Here is a 27057-nt window from a genome sequence, read left to right on the forward strand (position 1 = left end):
TCTGAACTGGAAGAACATGAATTGGCAGCTTTCGTTTGGAGCCCAGTTAGAATCCCTCATCCATGACTTTCTGTAGTTGAGTTTCATTTCCAGACAGTATTCGACCGATAAAATTGTATAAACAGCTGAGGAATAGCCGACCGACGCATCTTTACCTAGAAACTCCAGCTGTGCTCAGGGAGACTTCTTGTGTTATGAGAACATCATTCATGTCAAAACCCACCAGCCACTAACATTTACTTTACTTCCAAACCTCAGATGTTATTTTCAGTGGTTAATCTGTGCCCTTAGAAAATCACTTCCTGTTAGGACAACTGTAACGTCCACACATTCATTGTTTGGCTTTATGGTGGATGTTAAAAAGGCCAGCCCTTACGGTACGTTTCGACCAGAAGTGGTGCCTCCGCTTGACATCACTACAACTCCAAAAGATTGGCAGCTTCGTGGGCGTGGGTGTAGGCGTGAATCTATTCAAGTAAATAATTAAATACATTTTGAAAAAAAATAAAAATAAAAATGTATTAGCTAGCTACAGGAGGCCAGTGTGTAGGCTAATGAACTGATCGTTAGCTAGCTAGCTAACCAACTCTACATACTACAGCTAGTTAACTTCATATTAGCTTATTATCATGGTGTAAGCCTATTTATCATTGTAAATTAAAAACTTGTGCTCCAAATATGTTTGTAGATAACAGCAATGGAAGAGGGTGAAAGGATTTTCTGCTCCAGCTTTCAGAAAAGGGAGTAGGTATACTAGTTAGATAGGGCAGGTTGTGCGATGAGATTATGCAAATATCTCTAGTTTTAATCCCTAGACAGGAAAACTATGAAGACAGAAATAGATAATAGTCAGGGCTATCTAATTGTAATATAATTATGCCTGTTTCTTTGTGATGTCTGTCCTCAGATAAGGAGAGCTGTGAAAGCCTGTCTGCAGAGGAGGTCCCAGTGAATGTCCCAAGAGACTGCTGGCACATCCTTGTATGTCATGGGTTGAATGTGTTATGTTAACAAATGTTGTATACAACAATACAGTTAAAAGTCACACACAAATTATAGGCTACAAACATATTACAACTGTAGCAGGCCAATCCTTCTTCTGCAGGTACACTGTATGCTGTGTGTGCAGACTTCTGTTACAGCCCGGCACTAACACACCTGATTAAACTAATCAAACCTAATGAATTGGTAATAATGTGTATTATTGCTGGGCTGAAATAGAAGCCTGCTCACCCAGTTGATCAGGGAGTAGAGCAAGGTTGGCCAACTCTGGTATGGACATTTTGGTTCACCTGAAATGATGCTTTTGTCATAATAGCCTACTTACTAAGATGTCTAACATTTACAACATTTAGATTATTTGTACATTTTGAAATTATATTTTGATTCACTCAATGTTGATTCATGGAAGTGAAGTGTTTAAACTTGTTTAAAACATTATTCAAGATGAACTAGTGTCAATGTTCATTCATCACAGATCACAATTCTGCAATAAAAAAAAAGGTATGAAGGGGATCTGTCTCTAATTTGTGTTTCTATGTTGCTTTCTCAAATGAACATTACATTCTTGTCCAGTTGTGAGCCCTCTCATTTAAAATGGTACCAGTAGATAATGTATATGAGGCTAACCATAAAACAGATTTTCTACCACATTATTCTGACATGAAATTGTTTAGTGCAAATCTAACCCTTCCATTTTGGGTACTGTAAATGAAAATACAGAGCTGGCAGTTTGTAGGCTACTTAAACTAAAAAGGTAAACTAGTGTGGAGTGTTGTAATTCTACCTTGTTGATTTGCTGAGAATGATTTTGAAATAGAGAGACAAAATCAGAATGTCAATGGGATGGAGGAGGATCGCAGAGATGTTGGTGTTGATGGTGGGTAAAGAGAGATTTGCACAACAATGTTTGCAAGTCAAAGACACAATTTCCTTTTCCCAAAGTACCCATTCATGTGCATTTAGGCCTATGTATTTTACAGGAAGTGAGCTATAATCATCAATGTCATGACACCAGTATAACTAAAGAGCCATAAGCTATACTATATGAGAATCATAATGTTAAGATACCATAATCCAATTGGTAGCATATTACATGGGACATTCATGCTTAGTGTATCATTTACAATGTTATAATGTGTGCTACTGGTGATTTCTAACCTTTGGTAGGCACATTTCACAATACAATTTACTCAACACATTTACAAAATGGTGGCTTTGATCACAGCTTTGAGGTTTGGGTTGCTTGATGTTCATAGCTAGCTAGCTAGCAGCACAAGCAAACATCATTGGGCAAATCTCTCTTCACCTACCATTAACACCAACAATTCACTACAATCCTCCATGCCATTGACCTTATTTTGTGTCTGTATTCTAGCAAAGTAAAATCATATAGAATTTGAAAAACAGACAGCGATGATTGGCTTTCCTACACCTTTTTTTGGTTGTACTTGCCCGGAACTAATGACAGACGTAACAGTGTTTGGTTAACGGCAGTGGTGGCCGCATGCAATTTGCATAAAGTAGAGCAGAGCTGAACCTTTTCTATAGCTCTGCTCACCTTCCCAAAATCATCTGCGCATTGCTCCACGTGCTCCCATTGAAAAGGAATGGGGTGGAATTCGTCTGGTGAATTGGGAAGTGGTGGAAACCCTACCTTAGTCTGCAGTTTCAGCACCCCTGAACAAGGAGTTTGTTGTACTTACCCAACACCCCTTGTTTTCTTATTAGTGGTAGCTACAAGCCCCCCCCCCCCCCCCCCCCCCCCACTTGTATCTGCCAATCACAGTTTGCCGAAGCCCTGTGTACCTCACTAAACCCCGCTCCTGCCGTCAGAGTGAGACAGTGGTCAGAAGATAATTAACTGTTTCTTAAAAGCATTAGTATTTGACCTGTGTTTAGTGCGTGCATCTAAGTGTAAGTACTGTGACATGTCATGCTAGCCCATTATGTTGTCTACCACATGCAGTGGCCACCCGTCATTCAGGGCAAAGCATATAGCGCTCTGCTAGTGCCCTGTTCTACATGGCCCTCCCGGATCAGCCTGGAGTATTTTTCAGTGGAAGTCTGGCCGCCCCCAGGTTTTCTGATATGGTGTTGATAACCACAGTGAGGTGAGGCTAGTTCAGGACATGCCATTCTATGACACACCGTGTATCACATTCCTGTGTGCACACTGTGAGGAAGCTTCCTCTAGCCTCATGGATGGATGCTGCAGATTAATCAGACATCAATGGAGTTGGAGCAGACGGAGAGAGGAGGTTCATTAGTTGGAAGAGGAGGAGGAGAAATAATTTGTTGGAAGCTCTGACAAATCAAATCAGAAGCTTTCTCTGTCAACAAACACGGGTATAGAATTAAAGACCTACGCCATGCAGTCCCAGTGGATTCTGAATCCCACCTCTAGTAAAGTAGTCAGATGGAGCTGATTATTAGACAGGTTCAGGCCTATCTGCTTCGTTCCCTAACTAGTGATGCGCGGGTTGACTCATAACCCGCAGTCCCCACGGTTATATCCATGTGGATGAAGGGCAAGTGAGTGAAGGGCGGGTTGAATACAGAGAAAACAATACCTTAAAAAAGCCACAAATGTCATTCTTGTGCAACTTATATCTAGGCTACACTGAGGTTCTTTCATTATTTTAGGCTGTCTGGCATTAGTGCATAAGCTTAAGATTTAGCGTTGAAAAGCCTGCACGCCAATCGCCCAATGGTTTTGGGAACCGGCAGATAAAGTTCCCGTCAATCCACAGAGGCAAAAATAACAATGTCGGAAAAGCTGTGAAAGGAGGGTTGAAAATAAATGTTTGGGCTTTCCCATTTGGTGAAGTGCTAAAAGAGGATGATAGCAGAGCCTATTATGTTATGTTATGTTATTATGTTATGTTATGAGCATGTTATGTGTGATGATTGTGAGGAGCTTTGCAAATTTGACAGTCACAAAACTGGGACCTCAAATTGGCTTATGTCATGTCAAGGGAACTGTAACCTACTGTTCAGATGGGTTAAATGGAGAATGAAATCTGGATACTGACTGTAGGTCTATAACCTCTCACATAGCCTTAATATTAACTCCTGAAGAATTAAGCATTTCTTGCAGTAAATGATACACAAAATGTGGGCAAAATTTTGACCTGGGAACTGGTGGGGAGAAATATGATTTTTCTTTCAGCCTCTTGAGAATTTGAATGCTCAGTTAAATACCACAGAGGTACTATCTTTATCAGCATCATAAAACTGATAGTATTTCAACCACATAAAATATGTATCCAAGCCGAACTGAAAACTTACCAGAAACATGTTGGGTTGTTTTTACAGCTTTATATTTCCTTAAAGGTAAAGGCTAGGTAAAGTCCCCCCTTATCTCAGCTCGCTGGTCACCATAGCATCACCCACCTGTAGCACGCGCTCCAGCAGGTATATCTCTCTGATCACCCCCAAAACTAATTATTTCTTTGGCCGCCTCTCCTTCCAGTTCTCTGCTGCCAATGACTGGAACGAACTACAAAAATCTCTGAAACTGGAAACACTTATCTCCCTCACTAGCTTTAAGCACCAACTGTCAGAGCAGCTCACAGATTACTGCACCTGTACATAGCCCACCTATAATTTAGCCCAAACAACTACCTCTTTCCTTACTGTATTTATTTATTTATTTTGCTCCTTTGCATCCCATTATTTTTATTTCTACTTTGCACATTCTTCCACTGCAAATCTACCATTCCAGTGTTTTACTTGTGTTTTACTTATTGTATTTACTTTGCCACCATGGCCTTTTTTTTGCCTTCACCTCCCTTATCTCACCTCACGTGCTCACATCGTATATAGACTTGTTTATACTGTATTATTGACTGTATGTTTGTTTTACTCCATGTGTAACTCTGTGTTGTTGTATGTGTCGAACTGCTTTGCTTTATCTTGGCCAGGTCGCAGTTGTAAATGAGAACTTGTTCTCAACTAGCCTACCTGGTTAAATAAAGGTGAGAAAAAAAGAAGAAAAAAAAAGTCAAATTGATTGTTCCAGTTTTGTTTTGTTTTCTAATTGCATTTTCTCCCTGGCCCCTAAACATCTTTGCTCCCTGAAAGAAGATGACAGAAAAGTTTACCGATGTCAACTAGATTGAAGCATTCATTCTATCGATGTATGACATTCTGGTGAGCAAGGGTTTATTTAGTCTTCTTAGGGTAACATACACTGAGTATACCAAACATTACCTTCCTAATTCGTTGGGATATGGACTCCACAAGATTTTGAAAGTGTTCCACAGGGATGCTGGCCCATATTGACTCCAATGCTTCCCACAGTTGTGTCAAGTTGGCTGGATGTCCTTTGGGTGGTGGACCATTCTTGATACACACAAGAAACTGTTGAGCATGAAAAACCCAGCAGCATTGCAGTTCTTGACACAAACCGGTGCACCTGGCACCTACTACCATACCACGTTCAAAGCTACTTAAATATTTTGTCTTGCCCATTCACCCTCTGAATGGCACACATATACTATCCATGTATCAATTGTCTCAAGACTTAAAAATAATTATTTAACCTGTCTCCTCCCCTTCATCTACACAGATTGAAGTGGATTTAACAAGTGACATCAATAAGGGATCATAGCTTTCACCTGGATTCACTTGATCTTTGTATACTCAGTGTATAATGACAGAAGAGAAGCTGCATGTATCTAATTATAGACAAGGGGACTAACAAATAGCCTACCAAAATGTCAGAAATTATAAGCAGAAACATATCTAAAATCAGGCAACAAAAAAATCCTGCACCCACACAAAAAAAAATTGTTCCACCGTCTTTGACTGTAGCCTATAGAAAATGTTTTCATTTTTGTGGGTTTGGGGTCGGGTGTGGGCCTCAGATTTTCACTTTATCACATTATCACAAGTCACTTTATCACAAGTCGGGCAGTTGCGGATTGGTTATTAGGAATTGCGGGCTGGTGCGGGTGAACCAACAGCTGACCCGCGCACCACTATCCCCAACCCCTCCTTTACCTCTATTGAAAGAACGGGACAGGAGACCAGGGGGAAACAAGGGGACAAGAAGTGCTTGGTGTCTCTGTGGAAGAAGGAGGCCATAATCTCCCTTAACCTCTTAGAGCTCTAGGGGCGCTATTTCATTTTTGGATAAAAAACGTTCCCGTTTTAAGCGCGATATTTTGTCACGAAAAGATGCTCGACTATGCATATTCTTGACAGTTTTGGAAAGAAAACACTCTGAAGTTTCAGAATCTGCAAAGATTTTGTCTGTAAGTGCCCCAGAACTCATTCTACAGGCGAAACCAAGATGATGCATCACCCAGGAATTAGCAGAATTTCTGAAGCTCTGTTTTCCATTCTCTCCTTATATGGCTGTGATTGCGCAAGGAATGAGCCTACACTTTCTGTCGTTCGCCCAAGGTCTTAGCAGCATTGTGACGTATTTGTAGGCATATCATTGGAAGATTGGCCATAAGAGACTACATTTTCCAGAGGTCCGCCCGGTGTCCTTTGTCTAAATTTGTGCGTAATCTTCAGGTGCGGTCATTTTCTCCTGGGATTCAGGAGAGAAAGCATGTTTCCAAGAACGATGTATCAATGAAGAGATATGTGAAAAACACCTTGAGGCTTGATTCTAAAAAACGTTTGCCATGTTTTCAGTCGATATTATGGAGTTAATTTGGAAAAAAGTTTGCGTTTTGAGGACTGAATTTATGGATTTTTTTTGGTAGCCAAATGTGATGTATAAAACGGAGCTATTTCTAATACACAAGGAATCTTTTTGGAAAAACTGAGCATCTGCTATCTAACTGAGAGTATCCTCATTGAAAACATCAGAAGTTCTTCAAAGGTAAATGATTTTATTTGAAGGCTTTTATGTTTTTGTTAATGTTGCGTGCTGGATGCTAACGCTAATGCTAACGCTAAATGCTAACGCGAAATGCTAACTCTAGCTAGCTACTTTTACACAAATGATTGTTTTCCTATGGTTGAGAAGCATATTTTGAAAATCTGAGATGACAGTGTTGTTTACAAAAGGCTAAGCTTGAGAGATGGCATATTTATTTCATTTCATTTGCGATTTTCATAAATAGTTAACGTTGTGTTATGCTAATGAGCTTGCTGATAGATTTACACAATCCTGGATACAGGGGTTTTTTCATAGCTAAACGTGACGCAGAAAACGGAGTGATTTGTCCTAAACAAATAATCTTTCAGGAAAAACTGAACATTTGCTATCTGAGAGTCTCCTCATTGAAAACATCTGAAGTTCTTCAAAGGTAAATGATTTTTTTGAATGCTTTTCTGTTTTTTTGTGTAAATGTTGCCAGCTGAATGCTAATGCTAAATGCTACGTTAGCCATCAATACTGTTACACAAATGCTTGTTTTGCAATGGTTGAGAAGCATATTTTGAAAATCTGAGATGACAGTGTTGTTAACAAAAGGCTAAGCTTGAGAGATGGCATGTTTATTTCATTTCATTTGCGATTTTCATGAATAGTTAACGTTGCGTTATGGTAATGAGCTTGAGTCTGTATTCACGAACCCGGATCCGGGATGGGGAGATCAGAAAGGTTAATGGGCTTGTTTCTCCACCATTATCCTGTAGGCTTCCCTGGGGAGACGTTGGTGATTCCTATGGAGTGCCCCCGCTGTGCTGACCCTTACATGCCTCTGCATATGAAATGTAGAGCCGGCTCTTTGTCTCCTTTCTCCCAGCCTGTAGCCGAGCCCTAGACCATTTGCATAGTGCTGAATGGACCCTCCCTCATTATTAATTAATACTAAACCAGCCTGTGCCTCCCGGCCCACAGCCACCTGACCAAATCCCCAGAGTGCCTCGAACAGAACTTTTCCATCAAAAGAGAGGAACCATTAAAAATTAGAGCCTTTTTTTCTCTCCACCTCTCCTCTCTCTCACTCAAATACAGAAGAGTTGGTTTATGGACATTTTCCAAGAAGAGGGGGTGGAGGTGGGGGTGAGTTGAATCACTTCTATGCATGAAATACTGAGACCCCAGGAGATCTGTTGTCAACTGTCTTGCAAATAGCAAAGCCCTAGAAACTTCCTCCTCCAGCTTCACCTTCTAAGCATGTCTGGAGGGAGATTCTCAGGGAGGAATCTCACAAGATAGTTGAGTTGATTTATGGCTGGGAACATTGCACAAAATGGGTTTTGAATTCCCAGAGATCTTCAGATGCACCAAATTGTTCAACATGCTCTTTGCCTACATATGAATCTGAAATCTGAGGAGTATGAAGACAAAATAGCCTACTGCTAATCCGAGTTATCTGCAACAAGGCTTCCTTCTACAAGACATCAGGAAGACATCTCCCTCCACAAGACTCATAAATGTATATCCACTGCCTCACTGAAGCAATTGTGGACCAAGTGCACTGGGAGCCTTGTGCAATGTTGCTTTGGGAATAGGTCTGATCACTGACACAGTCATTCCCTTACATTCATCTCTCCAATGGCACAGAACATAAAGGAGAGCATGAAGAGAGAGTGAAAAAGAGAGAAAGAAAAAGAGAGAGGCACAGAGTGACAAATTGAGAACAATGGGGCCAGTTCCCATGGAGACCATCAATGTGCTCTGTCTTTCACAACATACAATATCAATTGCACAATCAGAAAAGGGATTCTACATCAAAAGTGGCAATGTTTAGAGACCTGTCACCGTAACTCCCTTCCATCCATCCATACACACACTCCTCTACCACCACATGGATCTCACCCATAAGGGAGTGTAGGGGGCATTCCTGTGGGGCCAGAGGTGGGACCCTGGGGTGGAGTCCAGAGGAGCCAGGGAGGGAGAGGGGGGCCTTGCTGCAGCTCTGGATCCCATTACCCCCCATACTGCTGGGCTGTGTGCTGGGAGAACCTGCCCCACAAACACACCCTGAACATGGGAAAGTCATCATGCCCTCAAGCAGTAGGGAGGCGTAAGAGAGGGAAACGGACAGATATGAAAACATGCGGGACTGCAGGAACAATATGCTCCTCCTCATCTCTTTCTTTCTTTGCTCTCACCCTCCTCCAGATTTTCAGATCATATTTAGAGAATCTCCTCTCACTCCCACAACTTGATGTTTGATCTTGAAGAAACAATCCACCCTGGAGAGCGGAGGGGACAATACCCAGTCCCACCCCCATCAGGTCCTCCCTTGGTCCCAGAGCACACAGGAACACAGGAATGTCCTTTAAACCAGGCTGCTGTCCTTTGAAGTGTCACTCTATTCTCTGATATGCCTACAGAACATGGCCGTACCAGCCGCCACAGCCGTGGGAAACATGATGGACGTGGACATGAGACTCTCACAGAGACACGTCCTTCCATGACACATGCTTTTCTAAGCCCCACATATTTTCACATTGAGGTAATCCATCTCACTTAAGTGAAATGACACCACATTGACGGGGGGCCCACAAAGCTACCTGAATGGGGTCTCCGCCAGTCATTGTTGCTCAGAAAGGATATTTTGATTTTGTGTCGAAAGAAGGGGAGACAAGGATATTTTGCAACTATGTTGACGCAAGACATCAGCACCTAATTGACTTGGCAGCACATCCATTATCGTTTTGGGAGCCAAAAGTGATATCAGATGGCAACCCACATTGGCTCATCTTTTGATGAAATAAATATCCACCAGTGAGACTTTAGTATCAATAAAGGATGCAACATACCTGTGGCGCAGAGGGCGATGAAGGTCTGCACATGTTTACGTATCAGCGCCAGCTTGTCCTTGGGCAACGGCAGCTTCCTCACGATGTGTTCGATGAAGTCGTTTGGTGTGACAGCCGCCAGGTTCCACTTCAACTTCCCCAACACCACCAGCTCCCACTCCTGAAACAGAAAGAGAGAGAAAGAGAGCAAGAGAGAGCGAGAGAGCAAAAGAGAAGGCAAAAGAGAGAGAGCAGAGAGCGAGAGACTGTTTTAGGATGAGAGCGGCAACAAGGCTAAACATACTGTATATACATGGCACCAGCCTAGCTGAGACTGAGCCAGGTTGGATGGGGGAGGAGGGGGGAGATAGGGACTCTAAAACTAGCTCTCACTAACATGCTCAAGCCAACAGAGGCAATGAATAGATTCCTATATGGTTGATCATTTGGTCAACAATCTATTTAGATTTTTTTTATAATACATTTACATTTAATAATTTAGCACATGCTCTTATCCACAGCAACTTACGGTTAGTGCATTCATCTTAACATAGCTAGGTGGAACAACCACATATCACAGCAAGTACTTTTTTCCTCAATAAAGTGGCTGTCAGTAAAGTCAGCCAGTAAGAGGAAAATGAGTCAAGTGTGTGTGTTAGTTCACAAAATGCTTATTTATTTATTTATGGGGGGGGGGGGGGGGCTGTGCAATTATCTAAAATAGAGGGCAGGGTTTCAGATGTTTTTGGAAGATAGGCAGGGACTGCTGTCCTGTCTTCAGGGGGAAGCTGGTTCCATCATCGGGGTGCCAGGACAGAGAAGCTGCCCTTTGGCAGAGGTGGTAGAGCCAGGAGACAAGAGGTGGCAGAACGGAGTACTCGGGTAGACAGGGGCAATTTCTCTTGCTGCTCCGTAGGCAGCAAGAAGTACCGTGGTGTTATACACAGTATCGATTATACAAGTACAAATGCAAGACAAAATGCACAGCAAATAGGTTAGCACAGGATAGCATAATTTAACCTTTGTCATAACTTGTTGGAAGCTATTAAGTTACCAGAGTTAGGACCTGTTTTGCTACTTTGAGCACCTAGCTAAATTCAAATTGACACCTCTGAAATTCGATCGATAATGTTAAACAAACAGAGCTAATTTACAACGATTTTACAGCTCACCTGACACACATACAAAACAAGTGTATACCTAATGTTTGATGTGAACAGCATAAAAGGAGAGGCTAAAACAAAATGACAGTTTCCCTAAAACTAATCAACTTGAACTTGTTCAATCGTGAGCAGTATCCTCAACTGCACAATCCCAATGTCTATCAGCAATAGCCAATGACATTTAGGCCTATCTTAAATCACATGGTTTTATTTTTCTTGGGGGGGTGGGAGGTTGTTTGAGTTATACGGTTGCCCTTGTTTCTTAGAGAAGAAAGGATGAGTAACGGAAGGAGCTGGTGACTAATTTGGGAGAAATTTTGTGGTTTGCGACTGTCCTTGTGCCTAAGACCTGGGATGCTAGTGATTTCCCCTTCAGAGTCACATGGTTCTTAGTCATGAGACAACGCAGGTCCAATATGGCAGCCATTAACTGCCTTTAAAACTCCACGACAGGGTGATTCTGAACCGATGACCAGATCTCATTCCCAATATCAGGCGAACTGTATATCAGTAATTTTGAACTGATGACCAAATCTCATTCCCAATATCAGGTGAACTGCATCTCTCTCTCTCCTCTGGAAGGGGACCACACACTATGATGCATCCCTATGATATCCCCACTTCAGTTTCACAAGGTGTTGTGTTTCCCTATCAACTTACAAAAACTGTAAAAAAACTGCTAAGGTTCAGTGAGTCACTCCATAAGAATGCCACAGATACCGCTGAGAAATAGGCCGTTGACAAATGTGATGCTGCGGTTAGAATTCAAGGAATCAATGAGGAATCGTATAGATAGATGGCCCTGACTCTTGTCCACACTCTGCAGTGTTTCCCCTCTCTATCATTAGAGGTCTGCTTTCTGCTGTGGTAGAAAACAGACACGAGCTGACAGACACAAGCTGAGAGAGAGAGAGTGCGAGAGAGAGAATGAGAGAGAGACAGACAGAGATAGAGAGAGATAGACAGAAAGAGAGAGAGAGCGAGCTGTGGCAAAACCTTGCAACACACCCTCCATGCAGGCACCCACTTCCTTCTGCTGGTGCCTCCGGTCCCACCTTCTGGGTGACATTGTGGTTTATTTTACAAGAAATTGTTACCAAAGATGGGGACAAAAAAACGATCACATGGGCCGAGCAGCTGATCTCCTGTTTCCTGTATCTGTCAGCCAAAAGATTGCCTTAAAGAGAAGCTAATTGTGAACACGACCAGGCAACCCTCATGAAACCATCTCAGAAACATGGTACTCCTCTGACCCATGCCTAAACAACATGTATGGGTGGATACAGCTCAGCCCAGTCCAGCAAAATATGAATCTTCACCTGATGTTGATCATGCTTCTGTCAGCAATAATACAATAACAACCAATGAGAGATAGGAGGAGGGACAGACTCAGCCCCTAAGACCACTGATGCAGGACCTGTCATCACAGGGAATGGCTGGCCTCTCCAACCCATACATATTTAGTACCACAGCATTGGGATCAGCAATCAACTGAGGAGGTGGGTCAGGCCCAGGCAGCCCCCAAGCTCTCAGCTGAATAATATGGGGCCTCTTTCACAACATGGGTGGGATTGACTATTGTTTACTAAAGAATGTTTAAGTAGGGTCGCAGAGGAAATACTTTTGATGTGAGAAACTGACTATTTAAATGTTCACCACCACTTGGGTCCACCATGACCCTATGAGATTGCCAAAGGCTCTAACTTTTGGGTACCAATGACTGCAGCAGAAACCCTAACCAAGACAAGCAGGATGTACCCACACCAGGTCAAGTGAAACCTCGTTGTGAGCGCCTACAACCAAGACATCCAATTAGTGAACTAATCCAATGCAAAATTGTAATGTACTGTATGCAAGTAATAAGCATTGTTTTCTAACACATTGGAAAAAGTACTTTTTGAAGCAGGATCTACAAAAACCTGTAAATGTCCATTCTTTGAGGACATCTATCTATGTCAAAACTTGAGTGGAGCAAACTGGAGGTCAAAGACAACATTTTGTTTGCCAGGACCATCAATATGGGAGACTTCCTCTCTGTAGACTGAAGTCTCTAAAGATCAATCACTCCACGGATCTAAACCTTGGCTTCAGTTCAACGGCTGACCTCGCTCTACTACAAATATTTGCCACTAGATGGTGATGGAGACCACTGTACAAAAACCTACTGTACAGTCCAATATACAGGTAACTGCCAAAATAAAGGAAACACTTGAGTAAATCAAAAATACAAAGTATAGTGAAAGCAGGTGCTTCCACACAGGTATGGTTCCTGAGTTAATTAAGCAATTAACACCCCATCGTGCCATAATTTTGACTACCATGGCTAGAAGAGTTCTCAGTGACCTTGAAAGAGGGGTCTCAAAAGACCATAGGGGGTTTAAAGGGTGTGTGTGTCTCAGTCACCAGATCTCAACACAATTGGACACTTATGGGAGATTCTGGAGCGGCACCTGAGACAGCATTTTCCACCACAATCAACAAATCACCAAATTATATAATTTTTGTGGAAGAATTGTGTCTCATCCCTCCAATAGAGTTCCAGACACTTGTAGAATCTGGGTGTTTCCTTTATTTTGGCAGTTACCTGTAGTACAGTATAACTCTTGGGGGACAAAGCACTCTGGGTCATTCCTAGAGTGATGGGGCCAAACATTTAATCTAGGTTGGCTGATGATTTCAGTTAATTATATTCCATAATAGTTCATCCTTAGAGAAAATGGACAGTATCATATATAATATGAATAAATATAAAACATATATATGTAGGTGGCTTTTGGCCCATAACATAAACATTGACAAATAGCCATGAGTTTCATATTTGACAAAGCCAACAATAACAATCTGAAATGTAACTCATAATTTTGCTGGCAGAAACCAACTGTTGCTTACCAGCAGCTCCTGTGGTCTGATGGAGTTATCAGTGTAGATGCAGAGTTTGTCTGCAGTTAATGGACGAGTTTCTTTCAATTTGGATGCAAGGAACATGCAAACTGCTCCAAGAAGCTGCAGATCACACTTTCTGGTTGGAACCACAGCTAAAAATCTGTCTAAGTAGTTCATTGCCAAGGGAAAAACCTCTTCCTCACACTTCTGTTCTTCACAAACCTAGAGAGAGAGGTGACATGTGACAATGTGCAGCAATTGGCATCATCAAATTCCAGTTATTTCAATTACCTATAATGTGTTCAATACATGTGAAACATAAAAATGATAACGAAATTAAGGAAATAATGTAACAGCCAGATATGCATATAAATTCGTCGAAACCCTTTGGGACCTGGCCAATAATTGAGCCCCACCCAGAGTTGTTGCGACATCATCAATAAATTCTAAATAAGATTATTTTCAATGTTTGAAAAAGCTCTCAGGCACAGGCTGTCAATAGAATCACATTCCTTCAGTAAGAAATTAATTCAAGTCACAATTACCCCAGCCAAAAAACACCCATGCAGCACAGTACGGAACCTCTTTTTTTCCTTCGTCATATTTTCCTAAAATATTTAAAAATATAAATAAATTGTCTACACCTATAATTTTCGCATCATAATGAACACCAATGTCTTTCACATCAGACCCGACAATTGATAAACATGTAATTTGAAGATAAATGCGAAATAATTGTCAAATGTAAAACGAAGTAGCATGTGGCTGATCTCGAGTGCGTCACCACCAGGTCGAAATATATTTTCAAAAATTAATATAAAATATTTCATGAATGTCAGTAAAATAACTATTCCATGAAAATAAAGCTCTGACGGTCAGGTTTCTATTCAGACAATTCCCAACATATTATGTCAAACAAATTGTAAAAAATCTAACTTAATTCCTGGGTGACGGATTTCAATGAGGAGACCAGAGGGACAGAAAGGCCCGCACCCCTTCCGCGATCCAATATTTAAAAAATAAATAGAAAATGTTTGATCAATATTTCGCATTAATTTCAATGATGACTATGTCGTTTAGACACTGCTCTTTCATTTATGCCACGTTTCAACAACAGGTATAGCGTTTATGATCTGTAAAATCGTCAGAAAAACTGCAACAGTTCCTGAAAAAACAACATGGCGTTAGAATATAGGCTAGAATAGGGCTAGCATTGAACTGCATACGTGTGCATGGACATATTTAGGCAATTTTAAAATATATAACAAATAATCCCGTGCACCTTTCCTAGATCCGACCTATGCAAAGAAAAGCTTTATCTGGTGAAAGACTACACCACTGTAACCACCTGTCAATGTATCTGAGACGTAATCGTCAGTGACTTGGTTCAAAAAATAAAACCATATTAATAAAATAAACGAATTATAGGCTATCATGATTGTATATTCGGCAATATGATGTGCAACCCTCCTCTTTCTCACACCATACAAACTGGACAAAATGACAGAGCGATAGGTCCGATTTGAGTGTGTTTTGATATGAGTCGTGAGCCTACAGAGTATTTCGGTACAAACCTCCAGCATCCAAGTAGCAACCATCCTCCGCATAAATGGCTGAATATCTTTCTGAACGCACTTGAAATAAGAACATTGGGGAATAAATCGTTCTTCAATGGTCAACAGGCTTTGTAATACCCTATCATCACACAGAATATTCGGATCAGGACGAGCTCTTAAAATGGTGTCCATTTCGAGGCAAAGCAGCTCCATGGTCGTTTCAGTTTTTACAAAGCCGGATTATTCTAGTGATAATACTAAACAATATTGCTAGATGCAAAGAAGCTGGAAGGAAAGTATTTTGGAGGCATAAAAGTGAGACTGCAGGGCTCCCAAGAGTAGTCCTGCCTCTCCTTGCGAACTTTTTCCTCTCCCCCTCAGTTCGCTTCTACTTTCTTCTGGCGTTACATTTTAAGCCTGCCTTTTCCGACCAAAGTGACGCGAGCAGCAGCGCAGACCACACTATGTTGAGCAGTTACTCAAACATTTGTTCCTCTTTTCTCTCCACTTTTAGATGACAACTTCATATTAATTTTATTTTATCATGACAATATTACCACAATTAAAACCCCAACCATGCGTCACAGGAACAAATTGAGAAAATGTACTCGGATAATATAGGCTATATAACTGGAACAATTGATCCATTTAGCAAGTGTTAGAGTTTAAACTCGTCAGGGGTACAGTTTTTCTGCCTTCAGAGGGGATGTAGCCTAGGGCTAGGCTATGAATGCAGGAATAGCAATGTACCCAAGTTGACAACTTCATAAACATGCATTAGGCCAATTTTATTTCTGTATTTCAGTTTATCAACAAAAAAACGTATCCTTGTTGATTTGCTTGCTCTGTTGTTTTTTCGAATGCACTTGATTAACTTCTAATCGCCCCGCGCTCCCTCTCGCTCTCCCCGACACACACACACACACACACACACACACAAAGGTCTACCATAACTATCTTTTATATAGCAACAGCTCGCTTGTGGTTGAATGAGATAGCTTTCTAGGAAATGCAATGCAGCATAAAAAAGCTGTTGCGACAAACTTCTCTTATAGATAACACCACGATGACAGCCTATGTTCTGTATTGGACAACTGCATGTATTCATATATAAATATAATCCATGTGGTTGAGGTTGTGATCATTACATTCATATGCAGAACGATACACATAGGACCCATGTCCAATACTTAATTCTAGGTATTATGCCTTGTTAAAGGTCTCTTAAATATGCTACAGTGTAATGTTGGAGGAGCTTAAAGCAGAACTGATAGTTTGCCAAAAAAGGTTAGTCTCTAATAATATTCTACCCCCAAAGATGAGTCAACTAGACTCTCCTGCATGGATTGTCTTTCATATGCAGAGGGGGCAGTCTTCCGCTGCGCTCAAAGTTGTTAAATTCCATTCGAGTGGGCGTCTCTATCGGTCTGAATGGCAACACCTTTGTTCTCATACTTGTGAGAGAAGTGGGAAATGCCTCTTTAAAGCATTTTTTTGTCTCGAGATAGTTTCCTCCCCATGTCACACTTTGCATATAGCCAATAGGTCTTCTGCGCGTGACCGAGGCTTGCCGATTGTTACTGGGCAGAATTCTATTGCATAGGCTATATTCGGAGAACCAGGGCGGTCCAACTCCTACAATAACTAACTATTTATCAATTCACACGATTAGCTGATGTTATTGCCCCCCTAGCATAGATAGGAATCGTAAAATTGCATCCAACAACAAGCAATTAAGACATGGCAAAGCAACACATTCCAAATGGATGAAACCTCCACATCACACACGTTTTAAAGTTTTAACTAAAAAACAGTTAGACTTTTAAAAGTAAGAAGTTCGACAAGCAGACTAAGCTACTACAATAAAGATCAACATTTCTATAACTTGTTTATTATACGCAAAAATTAGAGAAATATAGCCTAGGCTGAGGCTATAACTGCTTCTTAATTGGTTCCATGATAACCTATCAACCACAAATACTACATGAATGAGGCACTGAGTCGGAATGTTTTGGACGACAAGAACGACTACATCAAAGACAATAAGGGATGTTTTTCAACGAACAATAGTATAGACTACTAGCCTACACATCCAGAAAGTTGCTCGTTTTGTGGCAGTGTATAGGGGGAGTTCCCCCAGATATTTATCGTGTCCCTGACGCATTTCAATGAATTATTTTGGGATAAATTATTTCCCTCAGAGAAACAGAATAAACAATCAACATTCTACATCGTGCAAACCCATCTGTGCCATAATGACTGATCTTAAAGGCTCACACATGGAATGCATAAAACGATGCAGTAGTAGACTAAATTGAGCCAACATGCGCACAATCATGTCCAATTGAAGTTTCTACTTTGCCAGACAGATACGCTTGTGAAGCGCCTTGATTGCCATGCTTCTCCACCACCTCCTCGGGTGTCAATATGCGTTTGTTATAATATCCATTAATTCATATTTCAACCTATGTATCATATTTCGGCTTTTAAAATGGGGACTTATTTTAGGCTGTTCGTGTTCTGATTGCCTCTGCATCTCATGACTGCTCATGCACCTGTCACTGCCATCAGAAATTACTTTTTTATGTCCATTTCTTGGACAGCATGTTAAACAAAGTGAAAAATAAAGACAGCCCAATAAACCCATTTGTGTTCTTACCACCAACAAAGACAATCGTTTTGCTGCAGATATTATCAAATGGAAAATGTAGTGTTTAAACTCTCTTGGGAACACAACACTTTGAACATTAAGATCCCCAATCCCCAAGTTATGGTAGATTTCTTATGATGCTAAGGTTAAAGTTTACAATGTCATCGAACAAATGCAAAAAGCTAATCAGCAAACACATACCATTCGACAATCATCCTAAGACTACAGTAGCGGCTCAGCACTGTAGCCTGAAAGAACCATGCTGTATTTTCGCGGAATAATGACGTCACCGCAGGCTCTGAGGAGAGTCAAACGCAGCGGAGGCGCTACATTATTTCCCAGATGCATGCAATTAACATGATATCCAATGGGACACAAACTAAAGAATATTGCAACATTTGTTTCAAACTTTATTTTGATTTGATAGGGAAGTTTGAAAAGTTCTCACCTCATATCTGACCCGTGACTGCAATGGTTTGTCTCAAAGTTGACTCAAAGTGGTATGAAACAGCCTACATGAGGTTTTGAAATAACGGGTAGATAATGCAAGTGTGGGGTAAGCTAGGCAGCATACTTAAGGCACAAGTAGGTTGCTGACATCAAAACACGAATTATGATGTTTTCAAAATGTGTCAAATTAACAGACATGGGAATTTTGGAAGGAACTTTATGAGTTTAACGTTTCAATGTTCTACAAATGACAGCAATAGACTATAAACAATCTAAAGAAAAATAAACCTTTTAACATTCAAAATTCTGAAAATTTACATATTTGAACTGAAAACCATCTAGAATGTCTATACCAACAAACATAGGTTGTACTTTCAAATTCATAAATGTTGATAATTTCCCAACAACTGTTCATAGTATATTTCTGAGAAATATTGTTTATCCTCCCTTTGAGCATGTTTACATATACATTATACATAAAATTAAACAACCATAATGTGTTCATTGGGCTGCTACATGGAACTGTATTTGAAACTATTACAAAATAAGTATCAAACAGGTTCAAAAAGGAATTCTGAAAATATGCCATTTCCATAATGTTACTAAATTAGGTTGTTTGAATGTTGGCTGATTTCTAGATAAACCCAATTATGGCAGGTGATAGAAGTATGCTTTGAAAACACATGGAATGTTGCTTCCTATAGATAATTCTAATACACCTGCAGCCGAGTGCCACAGCTGCAAGCTGGTATTAGGGCAGTTCTGCAATGAAAGAATAACATCTTTCTAACCAGATAATTAACATAGGCCTAGATGAAAACACAAAAACACAGTTTGTTATTCACTTACACATGAAAAATCTAATACATCTAACAAGTAACTAGATGTCTCACAGACCATATTAGAGGGCAAAAGGTAGAAAGAGGCAAATCCACTCTGTAAGTTCTTGGTTTGAATGACTTCATATAATTTCAGACTGTATGCACCAATATATATTATATTTGTCTTTTTATTAAGGTTTATATTTGAAATTATTTTTAAAAGACTGTTTCAATGTTAACAATAACCTTGTTAATAGTGTTTAAAGAATGGGTTGATTAAATATAATCAAATTAAACCATTCAATTATTTATACCATAACAACATTAATAAAGTTCACTATTTCATTTCCTAAATTAATATATATATACACTAATGTTATTTATAGAAATAGCGTTTGTTCTCTTATTCCATACTTTTCGCCTGGGGGTGAACATTTTAAAAGCAGCAATTGAAACCCCAAAAGTGTTGTGTTAGATGTGATAACTGTGAAAAGCGGAGGAAATATTCCCTAAAAATGACCAAATAAATACAACATATTCTTGACGTAATAAAACATTAGAATAAATCAACCATGACAGGATCAGAAGTTTTGTATGACCAAAAACATGTGCATACAGTGTTAATGCCAATTGATAGTAGGTCCAACTAGTGACTCCACCCCACTCTGTGTTTACATGTGTTCACCATTCACTAACTGCCTCATTGGCTGACTCCAAACACTGCAAAGTAATGTACTGGTGTAACAAACTCACCATTCACTCTTACGGTAATTCAAAGAGTTAATTAAGACGTTTTAACATTAATAACTCCCCTGACATTGTCATCAAAAAATATATTCTATGGAATATAAAGCAGAACCTTGTCAGGCAAGTTATGTGGTTGACACTTACAAAGCAATGCAAACTCTATTTCCTGCATTACCCTGAGCTTGGACATCTGTTGTAACTCACAAGTCTCCTTAGCTTGTCACACACAAGCATCAAAATATATTACGTTACTACTCCATGTAGTAACAACCATGTAGTAAGACTGCACATTAGGCGGTCATGAGAGATCAGTTGCTACCATATATGCTATCAATAATATACACTAAATGTATCCGTTCAAAACATCTTATGCATGTTTATAATTTGCTTATTTCACACATGCTCATAGCTTATAACAGCATTTCTGTTATTTTGTTGTGGTTGAACAACTGCAGATGTCTGAGTAAAACAATAACAAAACAGAAATAACTTGTCCATCCATATCACAATACCAGGCTGTTTGCAATGCTCCATTGGTTAGACTTATTTACATAACAGTAATGTTTTAGCTGATATCAACAAAGTGCAAATACAACGGTGTAATAATAGTGTCCTGTATCCCTCCTAATCAAAGAGTGCAGACACAGTACAGTCTGTAGGCTATCTGGACAATACACAGAACCACAAAGCCAGTTAGCCATAGCTTAGTCTGCATAACCACCCAACACTGCGTATTTCACACAATCCAAATTGTCTGCTTGAAACACAACACGTTAGATTAGGAACACATACATCCATGTTTGATTCAGCCAAACAGATTCATTTGATTCGATTATAATATGTTTCGAATCACATTTCTCAAAGGTGAAGTGAATAATATCACAGCAAAAGAGACCTGAGTTTGGTCTACACTCTTAGAAAAAAAGTGTTCTCCTATGGCTGTCCCTATAGGAAAACCCTGTGAGGAACCCTTTTTGGTTCCAGGTAAAACACTATCGGGTTCCATTAAGAAATCTTTTGACAGAGGGTTCTACATGGAACCAAAAAGCATTCTCCTATAGGGACAGTTGAAAAACCCTTCGGAACCCTTTTTTCTAAGAGTGTACAGAGAGCAATGGAACCACACACATGGAAAGATAATAGGAGGGATATCTAGAGAGCCAGCTCATTTGACTATTTAGTGAAAGTAACTATGTGTAATGGGTTGATTAAAAATAATCTAATCAAAGTTTATTGCTTGAATACACAAATTTGCAGATGTTATCGCAGTTGCAGCGAAATGCTTGTGTTTCTAGCTCCAACAATGCAGTAAAAATACCTAGCAATACACAACAATATGCACATAATCCAAAAAGTAAAATTAAAGAAATTAAGAATAAATTAAGAATAATTGAATGCTACAGGCTACATTCTCAACCACTTTCCATTTTCTGATATGTTTTAGAAACAAACTTACTAAATTCACGAGGGTTGTCCCTGGAAGCTCATGCACCTGTGGGATGTTTTTATTCTTTATTCTCACCATTCTATTACTGATGTTACAATGCAAATTTGGCACCAATGACCAGGGCTGTGGACTCACAGCAAAACTCCCTCAGACATTCTGTATGCAAAGATGTCCTCTTGCAATTTCTGTGAACCTGTTTTTATCTCATTAAGTCCAAAAACAAGGGAGAGAGCAAAATATCTATGTTTAATTGTCATCTCCCAACATTTCGGGGGGCGAGGGGTGGGCGTCTGAGGGAGCAAGGTGAATACCCTCCCTGTTAGGGAGATGAATTGATGCTGCCGACAAGAGGTACATGCTTCAAACATTCTCATATGCTATGTGAGGGTGGTTACAATCAGTTACAAAGTTGCAATAGTCTTGTATGATATGACTGATATTACAGTATTTGCAGGTGCATGCCACAAAAACCTTGGGAACAGATGTGATCTAGACACAGACAAAGATAAATTAATAACACGTAGCTGTATTCTGGTTGTCATGCAACAAATCTTAAAAACACCAACTTCAGCCACATTTCTTCCCATATGTTTTTGAAGCAAATCAGTAGAATCAATCCAAGAAATAGCTCTTGAAAAGTAAAACAAAAATACAAGTTGAAGCATTTATAACTAAAAGCAATCTATCTATCAAAGGGGTTGCTAACAGCACATTGAGGGACGTATGGGTCTCTCCACAGAGAGGACATAGTTGATGTTGTTCTACCTGCATGGGACATACAATAAGGATGTCTGTAGAGCACCAACGAGACAAACCTCCCCTCTGCCAACAGAGAAGAGCCAGTCTGCTATTCATTTACCTTTATTTACTCTTCCCTCCTCTCTCACATGCTTGACCCTGCCTTTTGAACTCCACCAACAATCTTTCATGAACTCATCAGAAGAGAGGAAATGAGAGGAGATTGAAGATCTGGGGCACAGCTTGCCAAGGATAGGAACTATTCCCTTGCCCATCCGGAGGATACTTAATATAGGTTTTCCTTTCTTCTCACATTTGTCGGATAACACAACTGCACATTTTTGAGCGGAGCAGGTCAGCTGCTGTTGTGTCTTCACCCCACTGCTTCTCTAGGATTTTCCAATGTTCATATCGGTAGCCCTTAAGTTTGTCACTCATGCAACAACTGCTTACCAATATCATACCAGAGCCTAAGATTTTTCCCCCTCCTTTCCTTTGAAACTGACAAGTAAAAACAAAGGCATTGTTGGTCCAAGGGGCCTTGCAAGGACTCTCTGGGGGCAGGTTGTGTCCTCATGGTGTAATTCTGCACAAAAGGCACTCCTGATTCCTGGTCATTTGAAACGTTGATCCAGAGGGAGCAAAAACCCTGAAGAATTCCACCCACATGTCCAGACCAAATGTGCATCATCACAACCTTTTATTGTACTGCAAGACAGTCCAGTGGGTAGTGTTCATAAGGCACCAAACAGAAGAAAACTGACCCAAACAGGGAGAGACCACCTGGACCTTAAAAACATTTGATGTTGTGTGCCCTAATGAACTGATGACTCTGATGGCTAGTTCCTAAAGAATGTGTTCCCTTCATTGAAAACATTGTATGAGCTTCAAACTTCAGACTTTAATTTATCCTCAATATGTTCTCTCAGACAGATGACAGTTTGAGACAGATAGAGAGACAGATGGAATGAAAGTCAACCTATCCCCTGGGATGTTCAATGACATTTTGTCTCTGAAGATCAAGACATACAGTCATGTCCACAATGATTGTCACCCTTGACTAAGATGAAATCAAATAATTAAAATACTAATACAAAAATAGCTATATTACATGCTCAGAATTTAAAAAAATATATATTATTTTATACTTGGAACTGTATATTAAACAATAAAGTACTTTGGCATTCATTGACGGGAATGCTTCAGAATCATCCAAAGGAACAAATACATGGATTGATATTTGTCTACACGTCAACTGTAATCCTGATCATAAAGCATACAGTTTAAGTTGAGTGACACCCAATTTTGACACCTGCTGCAAATCGCCCAGAGAAAGAAACGCTGCCTCTGAGTGAGGCATTCATACAAATCATGTTTAATGTATGATTCATGCACCTCTCCCTGTTGGGAACAAAGAAAATGTTGCCTATTGACATTATGTTTGTCAAACAGAGACCTTTCTGCCTGCAGCTGTATTTAAGATGCTCTTCTACTGACTTTGAAACCCAGAAAAAAATTGACAGGGTTTCAAGGCTTGATGTGCTCATTGTTGTGTCATTGCAAACACCTGAATTTTTCACGCGCACACGCACAGTGGGTAAGGGCCCCATATTCCCTGCAGTGTGTGTGGTTAGGTCAGGGCCCCGAAGGTCTCCAGCACAAACAGATGTTACATGAGATCAGGATCTGGGTATAGTAAAGATAAACTAGATTACTTAAACAATTATACCACTCTAATATTCCATCCATACCCATCAGGTGTTGATCCATCTGGTATATCTAATATTAACATGGAACAGTGTTAAAAAAGGACCATAAAACACATGTTGCTGGTTGAAGACAAACACTGATACAGATGTAGAGTTGACACACACACACACACACACACACACACACACACACACACACACAAATGTTCACGCTCACACTTGCACATCCAGCCTGGTCTCATAGACTAGACGTAACATAGTAAATGTAAATCTGGGTAACTCATATTATATGTTACGTTTGGTAAGGTTACATAAGACAGATGGTTACGTAATTTAAAAATGAAGGGGGGGGGGGGGCTTATAACATGAATGTCTAGCAACTCAAATGAATGTCAAGCAACTCAAAGGTTGTGAGTTCGAATCTCAAAGCAGACAACTTCAGCATTTTAGTTAATTGGCTACTTTTTAACTTTTTAACTACTTAATTATGTTTAGCTACTTTGCAACTAAACTCAGCAGAAAAAGAAACATCCTCTCACTGTCAACTGCATTTATTTTTAGCAAACTTAACTTGTGTAAATATTTGTATGAACATAACAAGATTCAACAACTGAGACATAAACTGAACAAGTTCCACAGACACGTGACTAACAGAAATGGAATAATGTGTCCCTGAACAAAGCGGGGTCAAAATCAAAAGTAACAGTCAGTATCTGGTGTGGCCACCAGCTGCAATAAGTACTACAGTGCATCTCCTCCTCATGGACAGCACCAGATTTGCCAGATCTATCTGTGAGATGTTACACCAATCTTCCACCAAGGCACCTGCACATTCCCAGACATTTCTGGGGGGAATGGCCCTAGCCCTCACCCTCCGATCCAACAGGTACCAGACGTGCTCAATGGGATTGAGATCCGGGCTCTTCGCTGGCCATGGCAGAACACTGACATTCCTGTCTTGCAGGAAATCACGCACAGAACGAGCAGTATGGCTGGTGGCATTGTCACGCTGGAGGGTCATGTCAGGATAAGCAGGAAGGGTAGCACATGAGGGAGGAGGATGTCTTCCTTGTAACGCACAACATTGAGATTGCCTGCAATGACAACAAGCTGAGTCCGATGATGCTGTGACACACCGTCCCAGACCATGACAGACCCTCCACCTCCAAATCGATCCCGCTCCAGAGTACAGGCCTCGGAATAACGCTCATTCCTTTGACAATAAACGCAAATCCGACCATCACCCCTGGTGAGACAAAACCGCGACTCGTCAGTGAAGAGCAGTTTTTGCCAGTCCTGTCTGGTCCAGCGACGGTGGGTTTGTGCCCATAGGCGATGTTGTTGCCGGTGATGTCTGGTGAGGTCCTGCTTTATAACAGGCCTACAAGTCCAGCATCTCTCAGCCTATTGCGGACAGTCTGAGCACTGATGAAGTGATTGTGCGTTCCTGGTGTAACTCGGCAGTTGTTGTTGCCATCCTGTACCTGTCCCACAGGTGTGATGTTCGGATGTACCGATCCTGTGCAGGTGTTGTTATGCGTGGTCTGCCACTGCGAGGACCATCAGCTGTCCATCCTGTCTCACTGTAGTGCTGTCTTAGGCGTCTCACAGTACGGACATTGCAATTTATTGCCCTGGCCACATCTGCAGTCCTCATGCTTCCTTGCAGCATGCCTAAGGCTTGTTTACGCAGATGAGCAGGGACCCTGGGCATCTTTCTTTTGGTGTTTTTCAGAGTCCGTAGAAAGGCCTCTTTAGTGTCCTAAGTTTTCATAATTGTGACCTTAATTGCCACAGGTGCATGTTCATTATTTCTTTATGCTTCATCGAACAAGCATGGGAAACAGTGTTTAAACCCTTTACAATGAAGATCTGTGTAGTTATTTTTAAGAATTATCTTTGAAAGACAGGGTCTTGAATTTCTTTTTTTGCTGAGTTTACTTAGCATGTTAGCTCACCTGTCCCCCAATCATAACCTTAACCCTGTTAGTTAACCCTTCCCCTAACCTTAACCCATTTAGCTAACCCTTCCCCTTCCCCTAACCTTAACCTTTAACCTAACTCATAAACTTAACCCTAATCTTAAACTTAACCTAAGCCCTAACCCTAACCCCTAGCCTAAATAAAGTTAGTCAGCTAGCTAACGTTAGCCACCTAGCCTCCTAGCTAGAATTCGTAACATATCATACATATTATAAATTCATAACATATAGTACATTGGCAAATGTGTAACATATTGTACGTTTTGCTCATTCGTAACATATCATATAAATTCTAATACGTAACATATGATACGAAATGGGTGATGGAATCCACAAATTATTACATACAGTGGGGCAAAAAATGATTTAGTCAGCCACCAATTGTGCAAATTCTCCCACTTAAAAAGATGAGAGAGGCCTGTAATTTTCATCATAGGTACACTTCAACTATGACAGACAAAATGAGAAAATAAAATCCAGAAAATCACATTGTAGGAATTTTTATGAATTTATTTGCAAATTATGGTGGAAATTAAGTATTTGGTCACCTACAAACAAGCAAGATTTCTGGCTTTCACAGACCTGTAACTTCTTCTTTAAGAGGCTCCTCTGTCCTCCACTCGTTACCTGTATTAATTGCACCTGTTTGAACTTGTTATCAGTATAAAAGACACCTGTCCACAACCTCAAACAGTCACACTCCAAACTCCACTATGGCCAAGACCAAAGAGCTGTCAAAAGACACCAGAAACAAAATTGTAGACCTGCACCAAGCTGGGAAGACAGAATCTGCAATAGGTAAGCAGCTTGGTTTGAAGAAATCAACTGTGGGAGCAATTATTAGGAAATGGAAGACATACAAAACCACTGATAATCTCCCTCGATCTGGGGCTCCACGCAAGATCTCACCCCGTGGGGTCAAAATGATCACAAGAACGGTGAGCAAAAATCCCAGAACCACACGGGGGGACCTAGTGAATGACCTGCAGAGAGCTGGGACCAAAGTAACAAAGCCAACCATCAGTAACACACTACGCCGCCAGGGACTCAAATCCTGCAGTGCCAGACGTGTCCCCCTGCTTAAGCCAGTACATGTCCAGGCCCGTCTGAAGTTTGCTAGAGAGCATTTGGATGATACAGAAGAAGATTGGGAGAATGTCATATGGTCAGATTAAACCAAAATATAACTTTTTGGTAAAAACTCAACTCGTCGTGTTTGGAGGACAAAGAATGCTGAGTTGCATGGGGGTG

The 27057-nt window shown here is 40.6% G+C and overlaps 1 protein-coding gene across 4 annotated transcripts in view; it reads right to left on the bottom strand.

Annotated features, from left to right (window-relative positions):
• Positions 1–27057, bottom strand: part of ccnd2a (cyclin D2, a) — a 278864-nt gene that overhangs the window by 16542 nt on the left and 235265 nt on the right. For 2 of the 4 annotated variants that reach the window (XM_036957791.1, XM_036957794.1), the window contains 2 exons: positions 13713–13928; positions 9682–9841 (listed from right to left, as the gene is read on the bottom strand). In XM_036957791.1, the coding sequence (XP_036813686.1) occupies positions 9682–9841; positions 13713–13928 (376 nt within the window). Of the gene's footprint in view, positions 1–8731; positions 9202–9681; positions 9842–13712; positions 13929–15280; positions 15719–27057 lie in introns of those variants that run through there. The other 2 variants (XM_036957787.1, XM_036957797.1) reach the window with 2 other exon arrangements.

This window comes from Oncorhynchus mykiss, chromosome 2, assembly GCF_013265735.2.
Source record: "Oncorhynchus mykiss isolate Arlee chromosome 2, USDA_OmykA_1.1, whole genome shotgun sequence".
In the NCBI taxonomy this organism is placed as follows: Eukaryota; Metazoa; Chordata; class Actinopteri; order Salmoniformes; family Salmonidae; genus Oncorhynchus; species Oncorhynchus mykiss.